Source organism: Balaenoptera physalus (assembly GCF_965194825.1).
Source record: "Balaenoptera physalus genome assembly, chromosome: 1".
NCBI classification, from domain to species: Eukaryota; Metazoa; Chordata; class Mammalia; order Artiodactyla; family Balaenopteridae; genus Balaenoptera; species Balaenoptera physalus.
The window spans coordinates 98,518,814-98,535,660 of NC_138882.1; the positions used below are offsets into that span (position 1 = coordinate 98,518,814).

Below are 16,847 nucleotides of genomic sequence, written 5' to 3' on the forward strand. Positions count from 1 at the left end.
TTATTTATCCTTCATATTATTGTTGTATTTTTAAAAAATTGGCTCTCAGGTGTCCAAAATTGGATTCATTATATTCCTTAGGTTCATGACACCTCTCATGACAGTGTCACCATTGGCTCATATACTGGCTTAAACATTGTTGACTCACACAAAAATTCAGATTTTTGTCTTCTCTTAAGAAATTGAAGAATCCTCTAAAAGATTGGTTCTATTTCACTGCAAGGCAAAAATTAGTGGCTACTCAGAGTTCTGTCCCTGTTCATACCAATCTCTGTTGTCTCCTGACCAAGAGAAGTTGAAGTGTATCTCTGGGCTTGAACTGTTATTCTAATCAAGTGGAGAGTAAACTATTCTCCTGTGTCCACTTCACCGATTTACATTACCTGCCTGTCAGCATTTGAGTTTGAGAACCTTGCTCTGGGAGGAAACTCCTGTGCCATCCCTAATAACTACTACCATTCACTGAGCCCTTACTCTAGGCAAAGCACTGAACTAACAGTTTTTCACACATTATCTCTTTATTCATATAAAACCCTATGAGGTAAGTTCAAGTGTTATCTCTATTTTATAGGTGTAGAAACTGAAGCTCAAAGAGCTAAATAACTGCCCAAAATGATAAAACTTGTAATTTTTGACACTGGGATTCAAACTTTGGCCTGCCTGAGTCCATAGCTTGGCCTTTTTAACTTTACATTACACAGGTTTTCTAACCACTAATCTTATAACATTAGAATTACTGCTGCCCTTCAGTGTTTCTTCCTCATACTCAGTCCACGTGGGGCTGAATTCCAGGAAGAGGGGCTGAGTGCCACCCTGCCCTCGCCAGGGCCCATGGTGGACACCCACTCTGTGCCAGTGTCAGAGGGAGTTGTTGCTTTGTTGGATCTGAGAGCTATAGCTCTGCTGGGCGGGAGGACAGGAGATGCTGGGGTCACTGTGACTCTGGGGCAGCTGCCCATTAATCACTGTCCCTGGTTTTGTGTGTGTTTAGCTGGGCTATCCCAGTGCTGTCCCAGGGTCATATCTGGGGAAGTGCATATAAAGGGGCTCGAGGTCTAAACCTGCAGCTCTCAGACCACGGAGATGGGGAAGCTGTTGCTGTGGGTTGGTGAGTGTGGTGGGTCCCAGCCCGACAATGTCTCTTAGGTCAGGAGGTGCCAGGCTTCATAAGCTCATTGTCTCTCTGGTTCCCGGGAAGCATCCTGCGACTCGGGACCCTGGATTAGGTAGAGGTGGGACAGGACACAGTGAAGGGCCAGAGGGGCTCAGGGAGGTGTGGTCAGAGCAGTGGTTGTGCTCTGGCTGCACATTAAACATTTTTATGCCTGGCTTCCACCTCGGAGCAGTTCATTCAGAATCTCTGGGGGAGGAGCCAGGATATCACTACTTTTAAATTAGCATCCAGGGTTGAGAACCATTGACCTTGAGCTTTTTCTGGGACTTCTAAATGTCATGGTTGTCCCTGTGCAAAGCACGTGTGTATACGTGTGGTGTTTATTGAAGTGGAAAGGAGCTTAGATAGATCTGGCTTCACCTGCTCAGTGTAGAGAAGAGGAAAGAGGGAAGGGTGTGTGTGTCTCCATTTGCTTGAGTTGGTGGGTGCACTCAGAACTGGAGGGTGTGCTGGGACGTGTCACTCCGGGTGTGCCTGTGAATCTGTGTGTGATTCCTCCTTTGTGTCCTGCAGGGCTAATTCTTGTGCTGAAACACCACAATGGTAAGGACACTGTGTGGTCCTCTCCAGAGCCAGGGAGAGTGTCCACCTGAGAAGTGCTCCAGGTCTAGTGCTCCTGCAGCCCCACCCTGCCCTCTCTCCGTGTCAGGGGTCACTGACCCAATGCAGTTCAGCAGAGGATTTTCAGTCACCTGCTGTTTGGCTCACTCTCTGTGCCAGGATCCAGGCTCGAGGATCCATTCTGACCAGGGTTTCACAAGGCATTCTTCCCCCCGCCCCCGGGGACCCCAGCAGTTGGGGGAGGGATCTCCCTTCAGTGTAGCTTTGGGGAGTGAGTGGGGAGGTGTTACAGTGGCCTTGCCTCTTGAGCTGTGTCCACGCTGCTCTGTGGAAGCTGTGCTCCATCCCCACCTTGGTTTCTGCCAACAAATGCCTGCTCTCCCCTGCCAGGTGCTGCCCACAAACTGGTGTGTTATTTCACCAACTGGGCATTTAGTCGGCCCAGCCCTGCTTCGATCCTGCCCCGCGACCTGGACCCCTTTCTCTGCACCCACCTGGTATTTGCCTTTGCCTCAATGAACAACAATCAGATTGTTCCTAAGGATCCCCAGGATGAGAAAATCCTCTACGCAGAGTTCAACAAGCTCAAGGAGAGGTGTGTTCATTTTGGATGTGGGGTTGTATTTTACAAATGGAAGAGAGTTAATCCTTTTCTCCTGTGAGTCGTCAACTTTCCTCTGATCCTTGTGTCCTAGCCTCCTGTCCAGGCCGCTCCAGATCATTCCTGCCTTGGGAGCTCCCCGCTGCTCAGCACTCTGAGCTCGTCCTTGCCTCCTTGCCTTCGTGGCTGCTGTGGCCCCTGCTTGGAATGCCCTCCTCTCCCTTCTCTGCCTGGCATCCCCCAACTCACCCTTCAAGCCCCGTGTTGAGGATGTTAATGCTGTTCAAGCGCTTCAGAGAGGGCTGTGCATCACAAATGCTTCACAAATGCTAGTGTTTCTGTTACCATCTATCAGCTGCAAATGAGTCCCCCAAGGGAAGGGCCAATGTCTGTGTAATCTTTGTACACCAGTGGCTGGGTCAGTGCCCGGCAGAGAGCTGGTGCTCAGTACTCCCTCCCCAGGACTCCTGGGCTCTCCTGCCCAGGGGGTGGTCTGTCGCTGCATGCATGGTTATAGAAGGGTGGGGAAAATCCATGTCACTAGATTACAAGCTCTGGAGAGGAGAGCAGGGAGCTTGTCCTCTGTTCACTGCTGTATCTCAAGCAGCTAAAGCAGTCAGTGGCAAATAATAATTGCTCAGTAAACGTTTGTTGACTAAGAAAGTGAGTGAAGAGGAATTGTAGGCTGCTTTTTCTTTTCCTTTTTATGGGACTGTCATGGGAGTGGGGAGTTTGGGGGGCTTTGGGCAGCCTGGGCGTTCCTGGGTGGGATGACTTGTGTGTGGGCTGCTTGTTCTCCCTCTTTTCCTTCTTCCCTTCTTGGGTTCTGCTGGACTCTGCTCTTTTCTTCCTTAGGTTCCCCCACCCGTCTCCCCCTTTCCGTTCCTGTCCTCCCATCCCCCCTACATGCCACAGTTCCCCAAATGAATGAATGAGAACCGAGCTCACGGACTCTGTCCTGCATCACAGGAACAGGGAGCTGAAAACACTGCTGTCCATCGGGGGCTGGAACTTCGGCACATCGAGGTGAGACTGTGCTGTCAGGTCTTCTCTCTGGGCTGGGGGCGATGTATGGGGGAGGAGCAGGCAGGCCGGAGGTGAGGACAGAGTGGGGGGCCAGCTGGGCCGTGGGGAGACACGCTAGTACCCCGCCGAGTCCTGACCTGGCCCTGAAGTCCAGGGTCCCCCGACCTCTCCTGCATGGTGAGCGAGGGGAGACGAGGCAGGTCCAGGAGGTGGTGAGAAAGGGGCTGCGGGGAAATGGGGGGGAAAATGAGGTGCTCACAGCTGTCCCCTCAACGCTGCATAAGAGGCAGGGCTTCTGCCTCAGGAGGGGAGGAGTCTCGTTAGGACATGGATAAACCCCAAGCCTCCCAGGGCCTGGGTTTCCTCGCTTTATAAATGGAGCCAGTGGTGTCAAGCTGAAAGGATGGGAGGAAAGGAAGTGATATAAACAGGCTGCTCAGCTGAGCCCCTGGGCACCTGGTCTGTGTCCAGTGCACGGTGGCTACTCCTCGTCGCCCTCCACTAGGCAGCGTGGAGGTGACAAACTGCCTTCATGTTCTCTGAAGAAACTTTCCCCCTATTTCATGGCTGAGGCCAAGGGTAGAGAGTCGCCTCCCTTCCCGCCTTAGAGGAAGGAGCTGTAGGAGAGGGACACCTGGAGGCCTGAGAGTGGGGGAATGTGAGGAAGCACCTGGCACAGAACCCAGGAGCAATGCAGGGAGGATGCAGGGAGCTGGGTGAGAACCGGCTCTACCTGACCCCAGGCCTCGCCTCTCCCTGGGCCGCCTCTTCTTGAACATTTGCTGTGTACAGATGGTGCCCAGGGGATTTACATGCATTATCTCATGATTATTTGGGAGAGGTTTACAAAGTGGTTGTTTGTATCGCAAACTTGTAGGAAAAAAGCAAGAGTCAGAAGTTAAGGAACTTGCCGTATTTCACCCAGGTGTCCCTGAGATCACCCAGCTAGCAGGTGGCAAACAGATAATGGAACCAGGCCTGCCTAAGTCTCAATCTGGTTAATTTTCTAATCATTGCACTCAGGACTAGTCCCAAATTGCTTAAAGTTCAATAAATTACAAGCTTTCCAATAGTGTCTTTACTATGGGAGAGAAAACACTAGAAAAAATAGAAAACAATCAAACAGCCAAAAAACAAAAGAGCAAAGAGTCCAGAACTCTTAGTCAGAGCATGGCCCTCTTGGGCCACATTAGCTCAGAGATCTTTCTGGAAATGCTGGCCCTTGGCTCATGTTCCCTCCCCTAATCTGTTCAGGGAGAGAAAGTCAGTGCCAGGACAGGGTGTCAGGACTGAGCTGTTACCCACGAGGACACAGCAGAGAGACAGTGCCCGGCTAGGGGCGGACCATGTTTTCAGAGGCCAAGCTGACCCGAGCCTGTTCTCTCCACCCCAGGCTGTGTGCTTGTTTCCCTCTGGCAGGGGAAGTTGTGGTTTGCAAATCCTCCCTGGAGGCTGAAGTCCCCATTCCTGGGTATTGGAGCCCCGTGCTGGGAGGGACTTTAAGAGGCTCTGAGAGTTTCAAAGACCTGCCTTCCTTTCCTCAGTCACATCCACTGTGCCCTCCACGGGGTGCGAACCAAGGGGTCTTGTAAGGGATGCTGAGGTTGTGGCTGAGGCCAACACTCCTGGCCTCACTCCTGGTCTCCCTGCAGGTTCACCACGATGCTGTCCACATTCGCCAACCGGGAGAAGTTTGTCAATTCAGTGATAGCCCTCCTGAGGACACATGGCTTTGATGGTCTGGACCTCTTCTTCTTGTACCCTGGACTCAGAGGCAGCCCCAGGCATGACCGCTGGACCTTTGTCTTCTTACTTGAAGTAAGGCCAGCCTGGCAGCTCCCGAATGCAGAAATGATTCTACTTTGATCATATCTGGGCTCAGGGCACAGGGGAAGCCTAAGGCCGGGGACAAGGGCAAGACAGCGGTAACAGAAGGTTGTTTACTGCCATCACCTGCAGGTGTTGGACAAAGAGCTGCCTAGCAAGGGCCCTATGGCAGCTCTTTCTGTCACATCCGGGCCTTGGCCCAGCCCTCCAGCCTGAGTGATGCCTTCTCCTTGCAGCTCCTGGGCTCCCTCAGGTGGGCTGTCTGAACTCTGCTCCTGGGCCTGCTGCCAGCCTTCTGTTCAATGACTTACCACATTGGCTCACGTCCACCTTTCTCACGAGCCTGTGGGCAGGGCCTGTGTCTGACTCTCCTGGCTCAAGGGGCTCTGTAAATAAAGGTTTCTTGGATGAGTCTTGTTTTCCCAGACTCTGCTTTGTCTGGTTCTCGCATCTGCCTCTCTTTCTTCCCAGGAGCTCCTGTTTGCTTTCAGGAAGGAGGCGCAGCTCACCATGCGTCCAAGACTGCTGCTTTCTGCTGCTGTCTCTGGGGACCCCCGTGTTATCCAAAAAGCGTATGATGTGCACCTTCTGGGAAGGTGAGTGGGTGCTGCCTTGGTGGACAGGACATTGGAGGGAAGGAGGCATCTCAAGCTCAGAACCCCAGTGGTGCCCAAGCACTGTCCTTGAGCTTTCCAAGTTCCTGCCCTGCTGTGAGTGCACCTTTGGGAGGTGGGCTGATCAGGAGCATGGGTGGGGACAAGGATTATTCCATTATATTCTGGGCTTTGCTTAGGAGATCAGCGGGAGGTGATGTAGTACCAGTCCTCACCACAGCATCTTCTTGGGTAGAGATCTATAGCACCCATCGCTGGGTCTTCTAGGAGAGAATCCAGTGGTCTGGCCTCTGCTGTCCCAGAGTCCCCTTAGACATACACTGGGTGCCAGATGGCTGGTATCATAGAGATGGATTAATTACCAACTACTGACGCTGAAACAAAAATAGGAATGCCCAGTCAGGCCCAGTTTTCAGAGCACAGGTCTTCATGCAAAAGTTACAAAATCAGGCAAAGAGAGCTCCTAACTTTCTGGACAGCTCTGGACTAATTTTCTCAAAGCTCAAGAATCAAGTATTTACAGATGTGATAACTGAGGCAGATGCAGAACACAAGAAATCACATGCAATTTTTGCATGTGATTACACTTAGGGAGAGTGGTTCCACTGTGGCAGGAAAGGTGAGAGACCTAGTGGGGCACAACTGGCTAGTGTTGGTCTTACAGCCAGGCAGGATTGAGTGAGACCACCTTCACCTAGCTGGGTCACCTTAGACAAATTAGATAACGGTCTGAGTTTCAATTTCTTCATTTTAAAATGGAGACAATTGTAGTACTTAGGGCATTGGACAGATTAAAATTAAATTAGATAATCCATGTTAACCTGTACACCTGTGACCTGGTAAGGCTCAATTACACTTTGTCATTTGGAAAGCTTTCTGGAAGAGATGGGTTTCAATTGTTCCTATAATGGTAGAAGGACAGAAGCTTTTTCATGCTGTGGGTCAGAACTGCTTACACATGACGATTTATGCAGACGTCTATTGCACTTGTATCAGCCTGAATGCCTTTGTTTTCTGTTCTGACCCCTGCTCACTCCCTTGGATACTCTCAGCATGGCATAGGTCCTGATGCACCGCTGTCCCTAACCAGCTGTGTGTTCCAGGGGCAGCCTCTCAAGTGGAGGGCACAGCTTGGGCAGTCCCCACAGGCAGAAATGACAGGGAAGTTGGGTGCCCGATGTACAGCTAGTTAGCTAGTCATCACTGTGATGATCGGACTTGGAAATCTAGCTAGCACAATCTTCATATCTCCTCTTCCTGCCCCTTACAGACTACTGGATTTCATCAGCGTCTTGTCTTATGACTTACACGGAAGCTGGGAAAAGTTCACAGGACACAATAGCCCACTGTTCTCTATGCCCAAGGACCCCAAATCTTCGGTAAGAAGAAGAAAGCTCTCATGTGTCCCAGAAATCTGTCCCTGAGCCAGGCCATTGGCTCTTGGTAAGAAGGAGGGGTTTGTATTCTTCCTACCTGTAGGCATATGCCATGAACTACTGGCGAAAGCTTGGGGCAGCACCTGAGAAGCTCCTTATGGGGCTCCCTACCTATGGACGTACTTTTCGCCTCCTCAAAGCCTCTAAGAATGAGTTGTGGGCAGAAGCTGTGGGACCAGCATCTCCAGGGAAGTACACCAAGCAAGCTGGCTTCTTGGCTTATTATGAGGTGACAGGAATGGGGACCTCTGTATATTAGTTAGGGCTCCCACACCCCAGCCCAGCGCAAGAGCAAGGACAGGGAGAAAGGCAAGAGTGAGGGCTAGAGACAGGACAAGGAGGTGGTTTACTGGGGCAAGGGAAACCCACTCTCTGGGATATTCTCTGTTTCTTCTGGGGAAGTTGAGTCCTTTGTTAGGGGTGAGGAACTAGGTGGAGTCTGAATAGATGAGGACAGGTATTTTACCCCTTAGAAGAATCTTAAAAGATATTTAAGTCAATCCTGACTTAATATATGGCCTAAACATAATTAATATTTGCAATATATATATATATATATATAAAATTTTAAACATTTGCCAAGGTAAAAGAATAGTATAATGTCCTCTCACTCTCCCTGATTTCCAAATACCCCTCACCCAGCTTCAATCAATAACCACTCATGGCCAATCTTGTTTCTTCTCTGCTCCCTGAATCGCTCCCTCCCACTACTAGATAATTTTGAAGTAATTCAAGACATCTCCCATCACAGATTCTTTCTCCTCTACCCTAATTCCACTCCCTAATCCCCATCTCAGCAAAGCTTACTGTTGACTGAAGGAAAGTGACATGGACCCAAGGGATGTGAAACAAAAGAGAAGACAGTAAGAGGCACCGAGTATGTGGCTGTAGTACCTGGGAAGGTCTTATGGCGCAGGTGGATCTTGAGCAGATCTTTGAAGCACAGGTAGAGTCCTGATGGGCACGAATGACAAGATGGGAAGGACCTCCTAGGCAGAGAACAGCAGGCACATAGACACAGGTGTGTAGGGGCGCCAGGGAGTGAGCTGTGTCTTTACCTGAGGTAGTAGTGGAGGTGCTGGTGTCTCTCCAATCTCTATTCTGTGCTGGCTGCCTGGAGGTGTTTTCCTGCTAGTCCAATGAAGCATGGTTATGAGTGATAACATAGTTGAAGGAGTGTTCTTGAAGGACATCATGGGTCAAAGAAATTTTGGTAGACTAAACTTTTAATTTAAAAAAAAACACAAAAAAACCTTGCACATTAACTTCTGCAACCCAACATGAACACATCTACGTCTTTGCAGCCTATGGTCTCCAGCTCAGTGATGGGTACCCAGTCCACACTCAGTGCTTCTTTGATTGTAATAACCTAGTTCTCCCTGCCTTCGAGACCTTTATATTTATTATAGATTCGAAAGTTAGTTTGATAACTACCTAGATGGGGCAGTTTATGTTGGTTTTAATGAACAGAGGAGATACTTGTTCATGAAAATTCTTTGAAAAAGATACAGGTTTGGTCCAGAGTCAGGTTTGTTACTGTAGTAGTTTGGTATTGACATTATTTACCAAACCCTGGTTTGGTTACTTAAGGATGTCAGCCACTCCTTGGTTCTCTCTCTGTTTATCCATCACGGATGTCAGAGGAAGGAATGTGTGGTAGTAGGAATTTCGCAGAATAGAGAGAAGGTCCTTTGTGAGTGGCTTCCCCACCCCCTCTTTGGTCTACCTTCTTCTCACTCCCTGGTGAGGGATTCTTGGGTTCTTTATCGTTGCTGGTGCTTCCCTCCATGGCACTTCACAGAACTGACCTGGTGATCTTCTTGGCAGATTTGCTCCTTCATCTGGAGAGCGAAGAAGCGCTGGATTGATGATCAGTATGTCCCATATGCCTACAAGGGGAAGGAGTGGGTTGGCTATGATGATGCCGTCAGCTTCAGTTACAAGGTGAGACCTTGTTCCTTTCTTGCTCCAGCACAGAGTTTCCCTCTGCTTCCATGAGGCCTTTGTCTGTACCGTCTGTGAGTGTGTGTGTGTGTGTGTGTGTGTATGTGAGTGTATGTGTGTGTGTATAACTATAAAACTGGCAGGTTAACTTGTTAGCCTGTAAGTAGAAAAAAATCTCAGAATCTTCAGTTTCAAACTTAACAATTATGGAGTTCATTCTTATTTTACATTTGGGAAAAGTAAAGCCGAGAAGGAGCCAACTGATTTGGCCTTGGAGCTGTTTGGATATGACAGACTGTATCTTTTCCATCAGCCTTACAGAAAACACTCGTAAAGTAATAATAAAACCTGGATTCAAGGCTAAACATCTGCCTTTTAGTTATATCTGAAGTTTAAAAAATCATGGATAAAAGCCTTTATTTTCTTATATGTATAAAGTGTACAATATTATCTGCTCTTCTCCTCCTTTCTAGCATCACTACGGTATAAGGTATGTTGATGTGATTTATAAAAAATAAAGCAATATCTGTCATTTAATATGATGATAATGGTGATTAGCAGGCTGGGGAGCCAGACAGTGTTTAACATTTACTATGTGCAAAGCATTGCTCCAAATATTTTATGTGTAGGAATTTAAAAATTGTTTTTCAAATCGTGGCAAAATATACACAACATAAAAGTCACCATTTAACCCATTTTGTTACAGTTCAGTAGCATTAAGTACATTCACATTGTTGTGTAACTATCACCCTTATCCATCTCAGAACTTTCTTGCCTTCCCAAACTGAAACTCCACACCCATTAAACAACTCCCCATTCCTCCCTTACGCAGCTCCTGCTAATCCCAACTCTACCTTCCATCTCTATGAATTTAACTACTCTAAGTACGTCTATGAGTGGAATCATAGTATTTGTCTTTTTGTAACTGGCTCATTTCACTTAGCATAATGTCTTCCAATACCATCCATGTTGTAACATGTGCATGTAGGAGTTCTTTGGATCCTAAAAATGTTGGAAATGTTATTATCCATTTTTTTTTACACATGAGGCAACTAAGAGACATAGCTTTATGTAACTTTTTTCAAGATCCCATAGCTAATAAGCAGTAGAGGCTAGATTCAAATACAGACTACATGCCTAACCATCCTGCCATATTGCCTTCTGAGAGCCCATCTGTTTCTGCCATTGTACCTAGTACAGTGGGTTGACTGACTACTGCTTTTTCAGGCATTTTTCATAATGAGAGAGCATTTTGGGGGGGCCATGGTGTGGACATTGGACCTGGATGACGTCAAGGGCACTTTCTGTGGCACTGGCCCTTTCCCCCTTGTCTACACATTGAATAATCTCCTGGTGAAGGCTGGTGAGTAGCTATGACCTGGAAGCTGGAGTTGGCAGTTGCACACCCAGCTACTGGTGCATGCCTTCTGTTAGATCTAAAGGCTTTGGTGAGGCAACATGACACTGAAGGAAGACAATAAGCTTTGATGCCACTCTAGTCTGCTTTCTAATCTTGGTTTGAATGCATGCTCTATTTGACCTCTCTGAGCTTTGTTTTCCCCATCTACAAAATGGGAGTAATCCTTATACTCAGCACATGATACAAACTAAATGAGATATGGAATGAAAACATGCTGGCTCATAGTGAACACAATATATGTTAGTTTATGTCTCTATTTCTTTTTCCTGTTTTCATGGGACAAGAGCCAGAAAAGGAAATTAGGTTTCTTTTTGATATCTCTTTGATAGTAGAGACTGCCTTGGCAGTTAGGAGATGGAACCTGGCATGCTAGAGCTGCAACAATCTTGGAGATGGTCTATAACCCTCATTTTGTGAGGAGACTAGGGCTCAGAAAGATAATACAGCCAGTCAGGGGTGGAAATGGGACTCCAACCCAATTCTTTACGAAATGCTGTCTAGAGCAGCTTCCTTGCCCTCAGCCTTGTTCCTGGTGCCTCCCACAATGGGGGACACAAAAGGGTTCTCCTTGAGGATTCCACAAGTAAGAAACAGGCTTTGGGGGCAAGGTCTTGCTCAAGGTGCAAAGGTCAAATCAAGGGCTTAAGCACAGAGAACTGGCAGACTCGCCTTTGGGGTTACTCACCGGAAATGTAGCAGACCCACTGAGTGCCCATGGGTCCCTGGGATCATGTTAACATGATGAGGTAGGGGAGCAAGGTTTCTATGTGTTGAGATTTTATCTATTTCCTCAAGTGGGTGCATTAGGAAATCCTCCAATTCTGGTTTGGGAGCAAGTACTTCAGCCCTGGAGTGGGTCTAGTCCTGCCAGTAATAGGATGGGAAGGAAGGGGTAGGAATTTCATCCTTTTCTGATGATTTCCTCTAGAGTTCAGCTCAACTCCTTCACCAAAATTTTGGCTCTCAACTGCTGTGAATTCTTCAAGAATTGGCCCTGAAAGGCTGACTGTGATCAAGGATTTGACCACTGATTTGGGGATCTTGCCCCCTGGAGGAGAGGCTGTGGCCACGGAGATCCATAGAAAGTCTGAAACTTTGACCACAGTCCCCAGAGGTGGGCTTGTGACCCCTACAAGGGAAACTCTGTCCTTTGGAAAGCACCCTGTAACTCCAGAATGGAAGACTGTGACCCCTGGAGAGGAGACTATGACCTCTGTGGGCCACCAGGCTGTGACCCCTGGAGGGATAACTGTGGCTCCTGTGCATCTTCAGACTGGAGAGAAAATCATGCCCCCAAGAAGGAAGGCTGAAGCCCCTGAGAAGATGACCGTCCCCTCAGGAAAGATGACAGTCACCCCTGCTGGGCAGACTGAGACTCTTGAGAGGCGAATTTGACTTCTGAGGTGGACCCTGACCCCCTGGTGGGTTACTTTGGTCTTCACACAGAAGCTGAAAACTGGATGCTGCTCTCTGGTCCTGTCATCTCGCCCCCAGGATACACTGCTCTTGCTTTTGACAAGCCCTTTGTTCCCACTGATGGAATCATTCCTCTGATGATTCAGTAACCCTTCCAATGAGTCCTCTCTCTCTAGAGAAAGAAAATCCAGAAAACTCTGCTGTGGACCGAGGATCCTTAGATCTGTCGTTGGCAGAAACTGGGGAAAGTCCTTGCCTTTTCTTCTGGGTCCCCTGACAGAAGCTGCCTGTGCCCAGCCATTCATAAACCATTCTTGGGGCAAAGCAGGCCCCAGGCCACACTGAGTTCATCTCTTTTCTGTTGAATAAACTGGAAGCATAAGAATTCATTTGAGTTCTCTGAAGTTCTTTTCTTGAAATGACCTGTGCTAGCCAGTTGTCAGCTTCTCCCTTTCAAGCTCACTTTCCTCTCCTGTTATTTTTGGAAAGAGGGAGTTTGTGTCTAGCCCATGCTGATGTGGATTCCAGTGTCCACTATGCGCTTCCCTCTCTGCCGTGAACAACTGCTGACTTCACTGTTGGTCAGAGCCAGAATCTCCTCTAGGGAAGTTTTCCATACTCCTCAAGGGGGCTGAGAGAAGAAGGAGGGTGTTGTGCCTTCCAATTATATTCCCTACTTTGTAAAGTCTTAGTTGTCTCTGAAAAAACACCCCCACCTATTCTCTTCATAAGAAGTGGTGGAGGGGAAGACAAAAGCAGTCTTTTTTGTGTTACCTGCAAACTTCTCCTAGGTCTCCTCCAGAAACACCAGTTCCTATACTACACACTGCAGTCCTCCTACAGAGTATTTTCCTGGGCATGATTGACCCTCATAGTCAATATAGACACAGGACCAATTTCTAACCCCCCTTTTCTGGGAAACAGTGATGCTAGTGAGTGTCAGATCTACCACCAATGTTACCTTTTCTTTTGGAAGTGCAGCCTCCAAGCCTTTAAGGGTCTCATTAAAATACCTGTGGGAGCAGGCACCTATCATAAATGATTAAAGCAGGTGAAGACTGTATCCACACGTGTGTGGGCACGTGTCCCCGGGACCATGTTGCCACAGCATAAATCCCAAATCAGTTAAGCTGAAAAACCAACCTCAAAACTTAGTGGCTTACAAAACAGCTATTTATTTAGCTTATAATTCTAAACTTTGGTAATTTAGGCTGTGTTCAATTAGGTGTGTGGCTTTTTTTTTGGAAGAATTATTATTTTTAAATTGAAAAACTAGGTGGTTTTTATGGTCTGAACTGGTCTTGGCTGGTCATGGCTGGAATGGCTCAGGCATCTACAGTCAGCTAGTGGGTTGGGTTGGGGTTGGCTTGTTTATCATGGCCTCAGCTGGGCTGACTGAGGTCTCTTTGCATGAGACCTTGCATTCTTCAACTGGCTAGTTTACATGGTTGTGGTCTCATTGTTACTAGAAAGCAAGAGAGAAATCTCCAATAGACAATTAATTTTTAAGTCTCTGCTTGAATTATATTTACTATTGTTCCATTGGCCGAAGCAAGTCAAATGACCAAACCCAGAGTTAGAATGGTAGGGAATTATCCAAGTGGATACAGGGAGGCAAAAATAAATTGGAGGATATTATCGCAATAACCTACCATACAAGCTCAACATCCCTGTGTTTAAGAGAAGCTAAACTTACGGGTGTGTGTGTGTGTGTGTGTCTGCACGTGCTTTGATAGGATGATTGGATCAAAGGGTTCCATGTTCGTATTAAGGTTTGATGGAATAGAGGTGGGTTGGCATTTCATTCTGGACACCGGATTATCTTGTTTCTTCTTCTACTTTTTGTATAAACCCTATGCTCATCTCCTTAAAGGTTAGGGCTTATATATTTAATTGGTCTTTCTTATAGTATAGAAAAGAGATAGAGGTGGAGCTTTTTCCACTAGCTCCTATATGGACAATAAATATTTCTGGTGAATCTTTGTGATTTTTTTTTTCTGTCCCCTTTTCTACATGTGCTTTATTCAAGGGTAATGTGTCTGGCAGTTTCTATTTATCTCTATATTTTAAAAATCTTATAAGCTTCTGGGAACTTATCTTTTAGCTGTAAATTGGTTGGGACTTCCAACTTCATCATCCCTCTCAAAACATAGATCAGTGGGCAGTCAAGGTTCTACCCTGTATTGGTCACAAGTAAAGGGGAAGCGGGGAGTTCAACGTTGATGTCACACATTCTCTTGTGAGCTTGTTCTGAAAGTGAACTCATTCTGCAATGAAACCTGACAAATACTGGTTTTATTCTGGTAGGCCATGGACTCAGGTAAATATTAGGATTTTTATACTATGACGTATATAAAAGTAAGGACAGATATCGGGGGTAAATAGCAGTCTTTGCCATACATCTGCCCTTTTGGCCATTCAAATATCTGTGCAAACCCTTCTTTTATGTTTAGAAACCACTTATTATCTTCCTGGAAATTGACTCCAAAGTCCCTTCAATTACTGCCTGCAGCTCAAAGGCCAAGGTTTTTGGGTGGTACACAGTCCTCGTGATTATGTCCTAAGTTGACCCCCATGGCCTGATAACCTATAAACTACAAGGCAGGTTATTTTCATCTCCCCCAGTAAAAATTCCCTTTGGAAAAATAAAAGAATGGGAAACATTACAAAGTTCATATCCTGTTGACTATGAATTACAAAGACTCCCTCCTTGGCAGGGTGTGAGTTCTTTGGTTAGTTCACCTGCCAGCCCCTAGTTCTCTCTGATAGGAATCTCTTGTCCATTTCAGAGAAGAAGCAGAGTGTGTGGTTAATGTGTGTATCCAGACCAGACTGTGTTTATTCTGATCTTGGCTTTTTTGTGACCTTGGGTAGGTTACTTACCTTCTTCATGCTTCAGTTGCCTTGTTGGTAAATGTGAGGACTCAGTGTGTGAATTAATATGCTTAAAACACTTAGAAGAGAGCCTGGCACATGATATGCATGCCATATTCCTGACTGCTTTCTTGGAGCCTTCTCTTGCCCATTTCCTTCATGACCGCTTCTGAAGTAGGCTTTGGAGAGTCTACACTTCCAATGGGCTGTGCAGTATTTGTAGTTTTTTTTTTTTTTTTAATGTGTACAACATTATTATTTCTACTTCTGTATACACTACAGTGTGCTTACCACCAAAAGTTTAGTTTCCATCCATCACCATATAGCTTGTTTCTTGATGGTGCAGTTTTGGGGGGTGAGGAGTTGTTTTAAGATTTGAAAAATCACAGAATTTTCAGGCTAAGCTAGAGTGCTTTAGAAATACAAATTCCCCAAAGCATGGCAGGGATAGAAATATATGAACAGAATCCAAATTTCAAGTAAGATGATGCTAATAATTGTCAGGCTGAGAAATCACACAACCCAAGAAGATGTGCATTTTCTGTTTTACCCCACTGTACCTGCTCTGGGGTGGTCAGTAGAGCTGATCTCTCTCTCTCTCTCTCCTCTCTCTCTTACACACACACACACACACACACACACACACACACAATTTCTGCTTGCTTTTATTTGCTTTAATTTTGCAGACAATCTTCTTCATCTGATCAAGTCGATTGCTGCTGGAATCCCAAAGTAATGTCTTCCCAGTGGAAGGAATACTTATCTCACATGATAACTCTATGTCAATTGCAAGAAAGACCCTGGTGGCCTCATGAGGGTCATGTGCTAATCCTGGTATCAGTCATTGTTTCTAGGGAATGAGGCTCCAAAATTTTTCTGGGCCTAAATAATGTACCCATCACTGAGACCGGAAGTGAGAGAGGGAGCACTAACAAGGTTTGCCTCTCTTGAAGGAAGTGGAGGTAGGGGAAGGGTGAATTCCTAAGGTAGGAGTTTGGAGCTGACAAAATCTAATATAACTCATGGTATTGTTGTGAATGCTTGTTGAACTATAGTATATAAAACACCTGGTATTTTGCTCTCTCTGACATATTAAGATCAGCTGGAGGTATGGATTTATTTTTTTTGACATTTCTTGAGGATAGAGGCTAACCTAACAGTGAGAAGGAAGAGTTAGAATGTTAGATCTGAACTCAGACCCCATCTCTAGAATCTTGATGGAGCATGCTGTCCTGCAGAGTACAATTCTGCCCCATGCCTTCCCTGGGTCTGGCTCAGTGCCTACAAAAACATGGACCACAAGAAGATTTTTCCTCGGGATACAGCAAGCAGCAATTCAAACCCAGTAAGTCTGGCTCCCGAATTTAGATCAGGTCTTCAAGTTGGGAAAATATTATCCATGACTTTAGCTGAAAGTTTATTGGAAATGACTGAAGGTGGCTACTCATGTCCCTAGACTTAACTGCCATCAATTGGGGACCCCTTTGTGGGAAATAAGGCACTATTTTCTGCTGATTTCCTTTGATGCTCATCCTCAGTTTTTCACTGCAATATAGCTTCCACCTACTCCCAATTTTTCACTAACAAGAAGAGGAACTATAATCTCTGGAGAGGGGAGACTGTGACTTTGGAGAAGAGATTGTACTGATCTCTGCACATAGGATGCCCTCAATAGAGGGCAGATTAACAGTGAGTACTAAAGTTATAGCCTTTCCAGACCTCACTTCCTACCGCCCAGTATCAGTGGTTGGTAAGTACTTCATTAACTTAAGAATTTATAATTGTACCGTAGTAATTTAGACAATAATGAATTAACAACTGAAAAGTTGTACACAAACTCCTAGAATCAGTCTTGAAATATCCACTCTGAGGGGACTAAGTTTCATGATCATACAGTCACTTCATTGTTGGCAGAATAAAACTTCACCCTTGTATCTTCCTCACAAAGCTCAGT

The 16,847-nt window shown here is 46.4% G+C and overlaps 1 protein-coding gene and 1 pseudogene across 2 annotated transcripts in view; one reads left to right on the top strand and one right to left on the bottom strand.

Moving 5' to 3' along the window:
- LOC309656326 (oviduct-specific glycoprotein-like) overlaps nt 1-12,281 on the top strand; it is a gene marked incomplete at its 5' end in the record, with an annotated part of 20,075 nt that extends 7,794 nt beyond the window's left edge. The window contains 10 exons of the mRNA XM_082452629.1: nt 1,688-1,717; nt 2,126-2,330; nt 3,306-3,362; nt 5,015-5,180; nt 5,661-5,785; nt 7,074-7,182; nt 7,283-7,468; nt 9,067-9,183; nt 10,411-10,546; nt 11,532-12,281. Coding sequence (XP_082308755.1) covers nt 1,688-1,717; nt 2,126-2,330; nt 3,306-3,362; nt 5,015-5,180; nt 5,661-5,785; nt 7,074-7,182; nt 7,283-7,468; nt 9,067-9,183; nt 10,411-10,546; nt 11,532-11,998 — 1,598 coding nt within the window. The 3' untranslated portion in view covers nt 11,999-12,281. The remainder of the gene's footprint in view (nt 1-1,687; nt 1,718-2,125; nt 2,331-3,305; nt 3,363-5,014; nt 5,181-5,660; nt 5,786-7,073; nt 7,183-7,282; nt 7,469-9,066; nt 9,184-10,410; nt 10,547-11,531) is intronic.
- Nucleotides 1-16,847, bottom strand: part of LOC309645959 (proteasome subunit alpha type-3 pseudogene) — a 452,949-nt pseudogene that overhangs the window by 339,380 nt on the left and 96,722 nt on the right. The gene's annotated exons all lie outside the window — the stretch shown is intronic.